General features: G+C 33.0%; 1 protein-coding gene and 1 long non-coding RNA gene across 3 annotated transcripts; one reads left to right on the top strand and one right to left on the bottom strand.

Moving 5' to 3' along the window:
• Positions 1–559: 559 nt before the first annotated feature.
• On the bottom strand, positions 560–2612 carry LOC127905505 (uncharacterized). The gene is made up of 2 exons (XR_008059604.1): positions 2315–2612; positions 560–848 (listed from the first exon to the last, which is right to left on the bottom strand). It is a non-coding gene; the product is annotated as an uncharacterized LOC127905505 (long non-coding RNA).
• A 2056-nt stretch (positions 2613–4668) lies between these two features.
• Positions 4669–12768, top strand: LOC7454958 (pentatricopeptide repeat-containing protein At4g21190). Of its 2 annotated transcripts, XM_024602737.2 has the most exons (7): positions 4669–4904; positions 6279–6413; positions 6556–6654; positions 7212–7355; positions 9783–9995; positions 10878–11079; positions 12327–12768. In XM_024602737.2, the coding sequence occupies exons 1-7, from the start codon at positions 4902–4904 to the stop codon at positions 12341–12343; spliced, it is 813 nt and encodes a 270-aa protein (XP_024458505.2). In that variant the 5' UTR covers positions 4669–4901; the 3' UTR covers positions 12344–12768. The 2 variants fall into 2 exon arrangements, with proteins under 2 accessions (XP_024458505.2, XP_024458506.1); XM_024602738.2 differs by lacking the exon at positions 9783–9995.
• The last annotated feature ends 226 nt before the right edge of the window (positions 12769–12994 follow it).

The raw sequence follows: 12994 nt of genomic DNA, 5'->3' as shown, positions 1-12994 counted from the left end.
TGTTTCTTTCTTTCTTGTTTCTTACAGCCTCAAGCTCAAAGAGGCTGTCATATTTAACGAATCGTTCTGTTATTTCCTTTGGACAGCTTAATTATCTTTCTACGTATCTGACCTGTTCCTTCATTTAGGGTTTTCCTTTCTATTATTTATTAACAACTCGTGGAAGTTCAACTTATACAATTACAAGGCTATAAAATTTTGAATAACGGCTGCCTATAATTCCTGGAATATCTAATAATATATACCTAATAATTTCTCACAAAATAATTCCAGATTTGATCATGAATTCACAATTTGTAGTATAGGTTATCCTTATCTGTTGGGCCTTTATACACCCTAGTAGTTTAATTAGTCAAATCTATTTAATGGCTGCCTGTGTTTTTTTCGAATTAAGAGCTTAGGCTACTTTACAGCTTCAAAATTTAATTATAGTTAAGAACTCTCTCAGAAAATATATAGGGCGGTTCAGTACGTGTTCACGATTATTTTTTTTAATAGAAAATTGAAAAGCATGTTAACTACGCGTATTTTTTTCATAAAAAAACAAGAACACATCAGATTGTTAACTAAAAAAGAGAAAATATTTATAATAACAATCAGATTTATGACACTGCCTAAATACTAGAATATTATAAGAAAATAATCTTAATATTTTACATTACTAAAAAGTGCTCTGCAGGGTATATTTGCTAGTATTTACGAAGCATAATCTCCTTTTTTCCGTAATTAGAATCATATGCACTGCACCCCACTCCATCCAGCTAGCCCAGTGATCCATTCCACCGCAGATATTGTTGGCAAATCGCACACCAATCAATAGTGAAGGCCATTGCAACTGGTACTGGAACCTGTTTTTTCCATGGGGCATGCATCGACCAAAAGAATTAACAGAGTAACTAAAATTATTTGTACTCAGGAAAGATAATTAGCACGTAGAAGCATGTCACCCTTCAACGTAAAGTTTTGAAGAACCTCTGAATAGGGTTCTTTCTAGCACTGTATATTTTTCTTTAAAAAAAAAACATGTCCTCTCAAGCATGGCAACCATCCTATGAGGAAGAGGATAAATCAGATGGCAAACAATATTGATAACCGTCATACATCTGACGTAGAACCCAAAATATGACGACCATGACGCAGTACGTATGATGAAGTGTTGCAGCTTTATTTATTATATCATCAATCCTGATCACTTGCCCCAAATCTTTCCCCCTTAACTACGAGCTAGTTATGGGCTATTAATCACAAAGTGTATCTCATGAGTTCACAGCAAAGAAGCCTCGTTTCCAAGACTATTCTCGACAAGGCAAGTGTTGAATCACAAATGGTCAAAGCCCTAAAGATCACAAATCAGTTAATGAAAAATTGCTTGAATCTGCACAAAACATCAAGTCATGAATCCTTCTCTTTCATGGTTTGTTTTTTCCAACCATGGCAAGAAGGTTCCAAGTTCCAACCATGTCAAGAAGGTTCACTTTGTTGACAAATAAATGATTACTTTTACTTTGTTTTAAAAAAACATCACCAAATATGACGGTTAATAAGAATTTTTATAGTGGAATACTGGTTACGTAAAAAAAAAAATTATCATTTCTAAAATATTCTATCTATAAAATAGATTGCATTACTAATTTTGTTTAAAATTACTAAGAGTTTGTTGGATTATGCTATAATAGTCTGCTCGTAATATTCCTGATTCTAGTATTAGTGAATATTCAACTACGGATATTTTCAACTTTAGTGTTACTAAATATTATGTAGCTAAAAATACATATGGTATTCCTGACTCTAGTATTAGTGAATAAACTGGTAAAATAAATTTAAATCAATGCGTGCATATTGTTTTATTTTTTTAAGAGAAAAATATATCATATACCGGATTTGCATTTCAGAATAAAAATTTTTACATCAATTATATAGTGAAATACATAAAAAAACAAAATGTGAGGGATCTAAAAATAAATTCTAAAGAGCCCGCCAACTTTTTTGGAATTTTATGATATTAAAAAGAAGTTTGTTTGATCAAATATAAAATAAAATAAAAAGAATCGGCCGGCTGGACTTCAGCTTCAACTTTTTTTTTTCTGTGTTCTTTTTAGGGGGGTTGGGTCTAGCTCAGCCATATGGGCTGGGCTAGACCCAGCAACCCGACCTGGTCACTGGCTTCGGCCTGGTCACTGGCCGAAGCCAGTGACCTGGCTGGCCATGGTCAGCAGGCGTGCGTGAAATTCACACAAGCTTGCTACAGGAGACAATTAATTATAAATCGAAATGCATAGTGTTAATTGTATTGCAGGGAAGAGAAGAAACTTACCTGGTGGAGACGAAGATGTGAGGTTGCTTGGTGCACTCTCTCCCCTGTTTCTTCTTCACTTCTTTTGTTTTTTTTCTGGTCTTTCTAACCTCGGTCTCTTCGTCTTCTCTTTGGTTCTCTCTGTTCCCTCTATGCTGTTTTTTTTCTGTGTTTTCGTGTGATCATTCTTGGTTCTGTGTTCTCTGCTTGTATGTTTTTTGGTTTCCTGGCCTTTCTCTTTGTGTTCGTTCGTCTGGTTTTCTCCTTGTTTCCCTCTGGTTTTTCTGCTCGTCATCTTTTTTCTCTCCACCATTTTTTCGTGTTTTCAGCTCCTCTAGTATGTGGCCTTTCTCTGGCTTTTATAAGGCCAGAGAATGCCATGCGGTCGTGGCTTGGTAACGACATGCATCGTGGAGGCGAGGGATAGCAGCTGGGAGATGTGGCCCATGACTGAAACGGTTTTAATGCCTTTACTGCTGAAACGGTTCTAGTACCTTTACTACTGAAATGGTTCCTGAGGAAGAAGGCGATGAATAGTTTTTTTTTAAACGGCTCCGTTTGTATCCCTGGAAATGGCTAGTTTCAATTTGCCCCCTGAACTTCTAATATTTAACAATTAGGCCACAATTCTTCAATTATACTCCTAATTTCAATAATTAAATTAATCCAACGTTTAATTAAGTTTTCAAACTTATAAATTCTTATAATTTTTTACCAATTGACTCCCATATTTATAATTCAATCCTTATTAGTCCTTAAACTTTCAATTTGTATTGTTTTAAACCAATTCTCAAATTATTTTTTATTCATTTATTTTTTTGTTTTTATTTATTTTTTAATTCAAAAATTAGGTTATGATATTGTTATTAATGATTTTCTTATCTTGGTACACTAAGTAAAGTATAACATAATATTCTTAATGAAAAATCACATGTATCTGTAAGTAATATGATTGTTTCTTTGAGAATTTCGATAAAGATTGACTTCTCTAGAGCACTCATTAATCTATGAGTTTCTCAAGGTCAAAATCAACACAACATTAAGAATTAAAAGAAATCTTTATGTAGAAAACTATATTAGTATTATTGTCTTAGTTTACACATAAAAAAATAAATAGTTTAAAACATCACATTCATTATTTAGCAGAATAAATCTAAAAGAAAAGTTTAAAATCAAAAGCTACCTATCCTGATATAGTAATCTATTAAGTCAATATCTCTCAACAAATCTTTGAGTCATTTTCAAACTATTTAAATAATTTTCATTCATGCGGGGGAGTTTTGGAAAATTTGTTAAAACATAGTTAATTAATGTACACATTTGAGAGCAAATAAAAAAAAAGGTGTACTCACTTTTTGAGTTAATATTTTGTTGGAACTTAATTTCAAACATAAACTTTTTAATATAGAACATTAACATGATTTAAATAAATTGTGGGTAAATAAGGAATTAATTTTAAATAACTATTAGTTAGCATATTTTAGTGAAACCTAAAACCCTCTAAAAACATATATCCCACATAAGAAAGAAACAAAACTTTCTTGATATTTATAAAGTGAAAGTTGAAAGGTAAAAATTACGTCCAAAAAACGCCTAAACTTTTAGAAGTGAGATGTCCTAAGTAAAATGAGCTACGAGCTTAAACTCATGTGCACTCATATTGACTCAGTTTGACTCATGCTCGAGCTTCAAGCCAGGCTTATGATTAGGTTAAAGTTTATTGTAAAATAATATTTTGAGCTATAAAATATTATCTTTTACGAACTAAGATTTGGAGTTAGATCTAGTTCATGAAGAATTATTTATTTCAGTTTATTGTTTTATCTAGTCTAACTCATGAATATTAACATTCTTTTTTAGAAGCTTTTTTTACAATTCTAAATAGTTTTTTTAGCTTAAAAATTCATATTTATGGTTATTATATTCAAGTTTAATTCTTGATTTATGGTGATTAATCAAATGTTGATAATGATAAAAGTTAAAAAAAATCTTATTACTTTAAACCTATGAATTTAAAATTTTTCTTAAGTATTTTTTATGTTTTGAATGTGATAAATTAAATATATTTAAGTAAAATTTTTAAAAACAAATATAATTTGGATGTTTTTATAATTTTTTATTCTATTAAAAAAACAACAACTCCAATCATAATTTTTAAAATTATAAAATTTTATAAAAATAAAAATAAAAATAATATTATATAAATAAGAGTGATTTTGTGATGTACAAATAACTAATAATATTCTATTAATTAATATATATATAACCAACTAAAAAAAACAAAAACTCATATAATTATTTTATTAACACAATAAGATTTTTCAATTAATTTTTCACATGGGCTCAAATTAATATTTAACAGGAAAAAATATATATTCCTTTTCTTTTTCCGTCCTCGCCTCCCTGACTCCATGCTAGACAGCACTCCTCCTCAACCGCGACCCACATCGCCACCATCAACATCATTAACCGTCGTGGCTTAAGCCTCCGCGCCTCTAACTACCAACCTTTATTACGAGTCGCAAAAGAAACATTTGGAGGAACCTGTGTAAATTGCTGAGGAGGTGATTCAGATTCGTTTCAGGGTTTAAATTAGCCAAAACCCGCAATGGTATAGCCTTTTTTTATTTTTACCTTCAATCTTGAAAGCTTAAATTTTTATTACTTAAATTCATATTTGAACTCTGTATCAACAAGTTAAATGGAAGACTTTGTGCGATTTTAATGCCTGATGAGGAGATTCGGAATTTTAATACGGGACTGTGTGATTGCTGTTACTAAAAACACTCTTCATATTCTTACTTTATAAAGGGCTGTTAATATAACAAAGATGGTTTTGCTTTGGTTCATGTATTTGTGCGATTTTTGGAGGTTAAAATGCACATAACTGTCTATAATATTAGGCTTCAAATGTGATTATTAATCTCCATTGAACCCACCTTTTCCTTTCCTTTCCTTTCCTTTCCTTTTTTTTTTTGTGTGTGTGTAATGAGTGAACATTGCTTGGTTAGTGTTTCGAGTTTAGGTTGCGCTGCTTTGATGTCTTATGCTTCTCATGCCATTGTATGCTTCTGTTTCGGAACTCTACTGGTCTGCTTTAAGTAAAAAGATGCAGTTTTGAGCGTGTTTCAATTCTGTGTTTATTTTCATTGTTTTTGGGATCCCTTGTTAATCTTGGTTGAGGATGGCTTAAATTAGGTTAATTTTTATTTTTCTTTAATGGTAAAAATGCTAACTTATTACTCTAAATGCTGGCTGATTTGATTTATTTTGGAGAAAATAGGAAACATGTTAGTTTTATGTGTTTGCTGAGTTTTGAATTTTTTACGAAACCACTGCTTGTTTGTTTCCCGTTTTCTTGCTGTTTCTCTATGAGTTTATGTGATTTTCGTATTCAGTCATCCATGCTGGAAAATTTAGTTAGCTTTGACAGGAATCTTGTATAACTGTCAGATTTCAATAAATATATGTGACTGCATGCTGATTTTTACCAAACAGACCTCACCTGGCGGGCATAAAGAGATGAGACCCGGTTGGTTATAGTAGAAGGTTTGAAATGAGTCCAAATAATAAATGACAAAGATTCATTTTAACTGAACATGGACAATATATAAGGCAGTGGCTAAAACCCTCCAATTTGTGTTGACACCCGCTCACAGTGACACAGGAGACTCTCTCTCCCCATTCACTTAGTGATGGTGTTACAACTGAACCCAGTTCTATTGTTTGTGGACTTCTAGGAATTTTACAGCTCTTCTTGACTGAATTTTATTTTATTGGCAATTTTCATTTTCATTCTGTTTCTTAATCTCAGACCATGTTGCCCTCTCTTTCACTAAGGTTTGGTCTTCCCTCTCTCTTTTTGTTTCACTTTGTTGATATGACATGCTAACTTGCCTTTTTTACTTGTTATCCATGAAACTACTGCTCTGCTGCTACTACTGTTGCTTTGATTAAACTTCATTTCAATCTATTATTGATTCAGATTGGGCATTTAAGGAGAATAGGAGTGGGCAGGGTGCAAACCTTGCTAAATTCTAGCTACAAAACGACAATGGAAGTTCAAATACTAACATCTAAGACACACTCTGCTGCTAATGCTGCTTTGCCTTTGTCACAGGTGCTCAAAACATTTACTATTCCTATATCATTTAATAGCAAAACTAAAATTAAATTGTTCCTTATATTCTCATTAGTTTGCTTCTTGTTTCATTTGGATTGATGTTAATCTCCTGAATTATATGCATGTAATAATATTTCAGGCAGTTTACCATGATGGAAAATCAGAGCAGAATCTGAGGCGAAACCAAATTGGTGACAATGTCTCCAAGAAGGACAAGATCAAATTTCTCATTACCACAGTAATTACCCAAAACACAAACTACTAATTGCTATCTATTGACTCCAGTACTTGGAAAAATCATTTCTGAATTTAGTGACATTGTCACTAATGCTGTGCAAAGGTTATTTTTTATTTAGTAATTAGGATAATGGTTTGCAGAGTTTTTGAGCCATTTCTGACCTGCATATACCAACAACTAGCCAAATCCCTTTTCTAATTTGGTTTGCTAACCAGCTATTTTGTCGGTCTTCCATTTATTAAATCACTAATGCAGCCTCTAGGGTTATAGAAATTGATTAAGGAAATAAACAACGAACCTACACATAAGAAAGCAAGTTAAGCACACTCATGGTGGCAATACATTAAAAAAAAAGAACAGAATAAACTAATTTCTGCACTCAATGGCCCATTCAATAGCATGGTAGTTTTTGTAGTTATGAGGCATAAGCTGCTTAGTTCTGGATATGGTTTTTTAGAGTTTCTAAATGGCATCAATGTCCAGAAACTTTCATCTTTTTGTTTCCATAGCTTGTACTATATCAGTTATTGTATGACAAGACAATCTTACATATGCAGCTTTTAGATCTAAATGACAGCAAGGATGCTGTTTATGGTGCTCTTGATGCCTGGGTTGCATGGGAGCAAAAGTTTCCTATTGCGTCAATTAAGCAAGTATTGATTGCTCTTGAGAAGGAACAACAGTGGCATAGAATTGTTCAGGTCTGATACTCTCTCTCTCTCCCTCTCCCCCCACCCTATGCAACCCTAACCTGGATGCATGCTTTTCTGAATATGATGGTGTTTATGTACTGCATGAACATTAAGAATAACAGTGGATTCTTGTAGGATTAAGTCTATAAAATAAGCAGAAAACATGTAAAGATCACAAGACAACTGTCATATGGATGCCAGGATAAACCTTTCATTTTATCTACTTAAAAATTCATGGTTTTAGCACTCTTCCTAGCTTGTGTAACTATATCTTTTTCAAATATTGACTAAAAAATTTCTCACAAGCCATATGAATCTAATATCTTAATTTATGCTGGTGGGAAAAACTTCTGTGACTTATTGCAAGTGATTTATTGCTCATTTGGCAACTGATTGTGTTGTTCCCACTGGATAATCTTGATGTTATACCAAAAAGTTGTTAAAGCTTTTCGGTATAACACTCTCTTTTCTTTGTCCTCTCTTAAAAAAACTAGTGACAATTGTTGATAACAGTTTGAGCTGTGGTAGTCATGTTATTTCCATTAATCAAATCTGACCACTCATTGTTCTCTATTCTAGAATAAAACTTTAAATACAAGTTCTTTGTATTGATTGTATTTTCCTTTGTTTGCTAATATGGGGTAATATAATTGGACACCTTTTCTATTATATTTCATAAACTGATGATAAATAGAATTAACTTGATTTAATTGTTTTTGGGACAGATTTTTATCTCTCATGTTAAATGAAACAATTTTGATTGGCTACTTATATTCTTTCTAAGGTTGATGGTTGAGATCCTTGAGCTTTTCAAACTATGGTCTGGTTTTCTATTCACTCCCAGCAAAGCAAAATGAAACAATAATAAAAGAAATGGTATTTTTTTGGGACAAATTTTTATCTTTCATGTTAAACGAAATAATTTTGATTGGCTACTTGTATTCTCTCTAAGATTGATGGTTGAGATCCTCGAGCTTTTCAAACTATGGTCTGGTTTTCTATTCACTTCTACCAAAGCAAAGTGAAACAAGAATAAAAGAAATTGTATGTCCATTTAAGAATCTCTATTAATTATTAAAGACAAAAGTGAAGGAGCAAAGGCAGAAATTTCATCTTGCGTTTTTTTTACTGAGCTGCAATTCCTTGCTGTTATGCTATCTTGATACTAAGTTCTTAAGGCATCAGTCTCTTCTTTTGAATCTTACTACAAATGACTAGTAAAATTGTATAAAAAATGAGAAGGAAACGATTGGAATCAAGTCGGTCAATTCTTACTCTCTCCTGGCTGCTGATAATTTTCTGGCTAGAAAAAATGATTCAAGGGAATGTCAGATAAACATGGTTAAAATGACAGCTGTGGTTGTTTCTAGGTAAAGAAATTAAGAAATAATAGGTCAGTAGGGTTCACAATTCATCTAATGAAAGTCCTTGAGAGGCCTTGGATGCAGAACTCTAAGAATTCAAGAGTTGAGAAAGACTAATACATACTGAAGGAGTTGCCTTTAATGAAGATTGATCAAAGATTTTCAAATTGCACTTCAACCCCATATTCCAAATGATATTAATACCGCTTGTTTCTACAGAGCTTGCTAGTCCTTTCTCATCCTAAAAGCCATGAAGTGTGGATATACATAACATCCACCTCACTCTACATAATGCCTCTGAAGACTCATTGTGAATACTAAAGATGGAGTGACTGTGCATCCCTTTGTTACCATGGTTCATAGCACAAAGAATATCAGGTGATGGAGCCTAATTTTGGCTTCCTGATTTGCAATGGATCACTAGTATTTCTCTTCTTGAGTACTGTAGTTTAGAAAAAGGACCTGATGTTGGGGTATCTTGTCTGTGTGGATATATTAGCCTGAGGTGACATGGGTACATTTGTTGTCTGCACAGGATAGTATAGAAGTCTCACAAAGAAATATAATGAGGAACTGGAATGGGCCATGATAATTAGAATTATTAGGAGATCTTCATGGTGACAGCTGCAACTGTGTCTTTGCCCAGCTGCTTTGTGCTTACATTTCTTGAAGAAATTGGTGAAGGCATTTTGTGAATCTCCTATTATAGCTTTGCAAAAGGTCTTCTTTCAGCTCCCGGTGATTAGTTTTCTTATAGTGTCATTAGAGAATGTTGGATACAGTTTTTGTTTCTTTTTGCTTTTATATTGGTAATTTTAGTTTAAGATAACTTCCAAGACCCACATTAGCTGCTCATGGAGCTGTGAACTATGGTGACTACCTACCTTGTATGTTTGACAACATCAAATTGTAAAATAATATTGTGAGCTTGGCTTTTAACATTTTCGTGGTGGTGTTTGTAATGTTCTTTCAAAATATTACTTAATTTTCTTTGTTATGCTGCTTATTAATGCTATTTCATTAACATTGAAAATTATTTGATATGTTCATAGTTTGTTGTTAATCTCTAAAGGTTATTAAATGGATGCTAAGCAAGGGGCAGGGAACCACAATGGCAACTTATGCACAGTTAATACGAGCATTAGATATGGACCACAGAGCAAAAGAAGCACATGAGTTTTGGTTGAAGAAAATTGGTAGAGATCTTCATTCCGTGCCATGGAAGCTATGTAATAGCATGATATCTATATACTACAGAAACAACATGCTAGAGAATCTTATAAAGGTTTGGTTTGCAGCATGTCATATGCTCCTTGACATGGAGAATTGGTTGTGTAATGAACTTATTATGTTTACTAGGCAATCATCCTCACGATTCGCATACCGTACTTTTTTCATTGTTCTGTAGAAAATGGTGGTTTTCTAGAAATACATCATCCAATGCAAGAAAAACAATTTGAATATTTTCTGTAGAAATTTATTTTCCAGTGAAGGACACAGAAAAGCTCTATCCTTGTCGAGGTAGCTGTATAGGAACATGAATGAAAATGGTAGAAAGGTGTTCATACTAACCATTATTACTTTCTGACTCCTTGGATGTGTAACTAACTCAAGGAAATGGTACAAAACTTGAAGATTCTATAATGTTTTGAAGTCAGTGAAGTGAGATTTCTTTCTCAATTTTTCTATAGGATATGATGCTGGCAGTGCAACTGTATCTATACACCCATAGATTGTCTCTTTTTTCTTGCAATAGTTGCATGTGAATCTCTCCAATTTTAGTGGTGTAGTCTATATTTTGATATTTCTTCCATTCTATCCCAAGAATAAAGCAAAACTCTGTTGATTTGCTGCTTAAATTGAACAGAGTTTGGTAGTCATTGGAGGATGTGGAAGATTTTATCCTTTGTTAAAAAAGTACGAGGAAGGAGAAAAAGTGCTATAAAATTCATTTCTTGTTGAATCTACTGTTTATCTGTAAGAAAGGAATGTCAGTTTTACCTTTCAGCCTTTCAGTATGCATTCTTTAGATTTGTCATTTGTTGTCTTTGTTAGTTGGTTATAGGTTGATATTGGATTAGCTTTTCTTCTATCTTGAATTGTTTAAAATTGCACCTTGTATATTGGTTGGACTAACACAGCTTTGTCATTGTAATTGGATGCAAAGCTTTTCAAGGGGTTGGAAGCTTTTGATCGTAAACCTCCAGAAAAATCAATTGTGCAAAAAGTAGCAGATGCATATGAGATGCTAGGCTTACTTGAAGAAAAGGGAAGGTTACTAGAGAAGTACAATCATCTCTTCATTGAGACAGGGAAAGGATGGAACAAGAATTTTAGGGTTGTCTCTTCCAAAAAAAATAACAAATCAGGTAAGGCATTTTTAAGTCACTTTCTGTTTTGACGTCACTTTCTGATAGCAACAAATTTTTGCGCTGTAAATTTGCTCAATAACTAGTTAAAAGGCAAAAACAAACTAAGCAAATTTTTGAAATGAATGTTCTGAAAACAAGTTTCTTTAGCCTATGATTGTAGTTTGCAATTAGAGCGTGTATGATCACTGTGTCTTTGCCATTTGGTGCTGTAGCAAATATCATCATCTAGCTTCTATACACAAACATGAACACATATTTCAATTTAGTCTTCAAACCTCCAAAGTACTTCCAATGATGGAAAATTGGATACAGTGATGGTTTATAGTATATACACAATCTTTGCTATTGGCCATCCCTCAAATTTTTCGTGATTGCAAGCTTTGAAATTTGACTGCATTGAAGAAGATTATACAGTAGTGGATGGGGACCAAGCTAGGTTTGACATTTCATAAAAATATGGTTTTACCTGCTTTAGTCCTTTGGATGGTTTGATTTATCAAACCCAGCTCAACCTTGACCTGCCCAAGGGCCTGGAAGTTTCACCTCTTCAACAACTGGTGGGTCACTGGGTATGATGGTCGTTTAGTTCAAATATATTATTTATTTATATTCAAAAACATTTATTGGATTATGCACAATTAAAATATAAATAGGTCCATTAAGTGAAGACATGCCATAATAATATGTATAGAAGCATTTGGTTTCATCCAATTACAGCCTTCAAATCTTAGTAAGAGATCTGTTATTTAGGTATCTGCAGTTTGCTTTTCTAGACAAAACTATTATATCTTTATTCATTACTAGCACTTACAATATCTCGGAATTCCCTTTCTCTAATTGAGCATGAGAGTCGTTATATTATTGTTTGGTCGCATTCAAGCTCTTTTTCCAAGCTAGATGATTTTGATGATATAACATTAAAAGAAACATGTGCCCCACATGAAGTTTCAAGGGCTATTAAAGAACACGATATTCAGAAGTCCCCAAACACGTGTTGGTTTATGTCCTTGTGTTTCTAGAACTGAGCCTGATCATATGATCTTTTCATATTTGTGATAAGCAATGTATGTCCAGGTGTGTATTTATGACAACTCTAGAACTGAACCTGAACTCTGTGTTGAGCCCTAGGACCTATCAATCTGTTGATTTTCATGTGCAAATTCATCTGCTTTAATGAGTGATCCTTTTACGTAGATGAGAGAAAAATTTAAATGCCTTTGCCTCTTGATTTCGACACTATTCAGGGAAGGCAAAAAATTGAATATGCTTCAGATATGCTTGCTGATGCTGTGGATGGAAAACAGTAACTCCAAGATTATCAGAACATCGCAGATAAATTTCCTCTTGCTTTAATTTTTGGAAGTGCTCCTTTTTCTTTGGAGAAACCTTTGCTTGAGTTGATTTGGCCACAGTGAGTCTGTTGAATGCTTTGCTGCACCGCTGGGAATTAGAGATTATGGTGACAAGGAGGATAAGGATAAAGACTATTTTATTTTGTTCACTCACCTTGGAGAATTATACGAATATTTTCCTGTTTTTATTTATTTATTTATTTATTTATTCTCTCTTTTGTCCGAGGCAGAGCTAGATGGCGTAAATTAATAATCATATCATAAAGAACTGAATCTTCTTTGGTATGTATTTTTTTCAATTAAAAAGCGTATGATGTTAAGAATTTACATTTTAGATATGTTGTTATCGTCTGTACCATGCGGCATTTGTTATTTTCCATAGAATATCTATAGATGGATGGATGCATATGCTACAAGTCAAGCAGGCAGCAGTCCGAACTGTGCTGCAAGTAAACCAGTTTTAAACTAAACAATTTAGTTGATTTCCAGTTGATGCATGATTTGTATTCTCAAATTTAACAGGCCATTTTATTAATCTGTTGTGTAGAAATAGTAAACTA

Source organism: Populus trichocarpa, chromosome 6, assembly GCF_000002775.5.
Source record: "Populus trichocarpa isolate Nisqually-1 chromosome 6, P.trichocarpa_v4.1, whole genome shotgun sequence".
Lineage (NCBI taxonomy): Eukaryota > Viridiplantae > Streptophyta > Magnoliopsida > Malpighiales > Salicaceae > Populus > Populus trichocarpa.
This window is presented reverse-complemented; position numbering and strand designations above follow the sequence as displayed.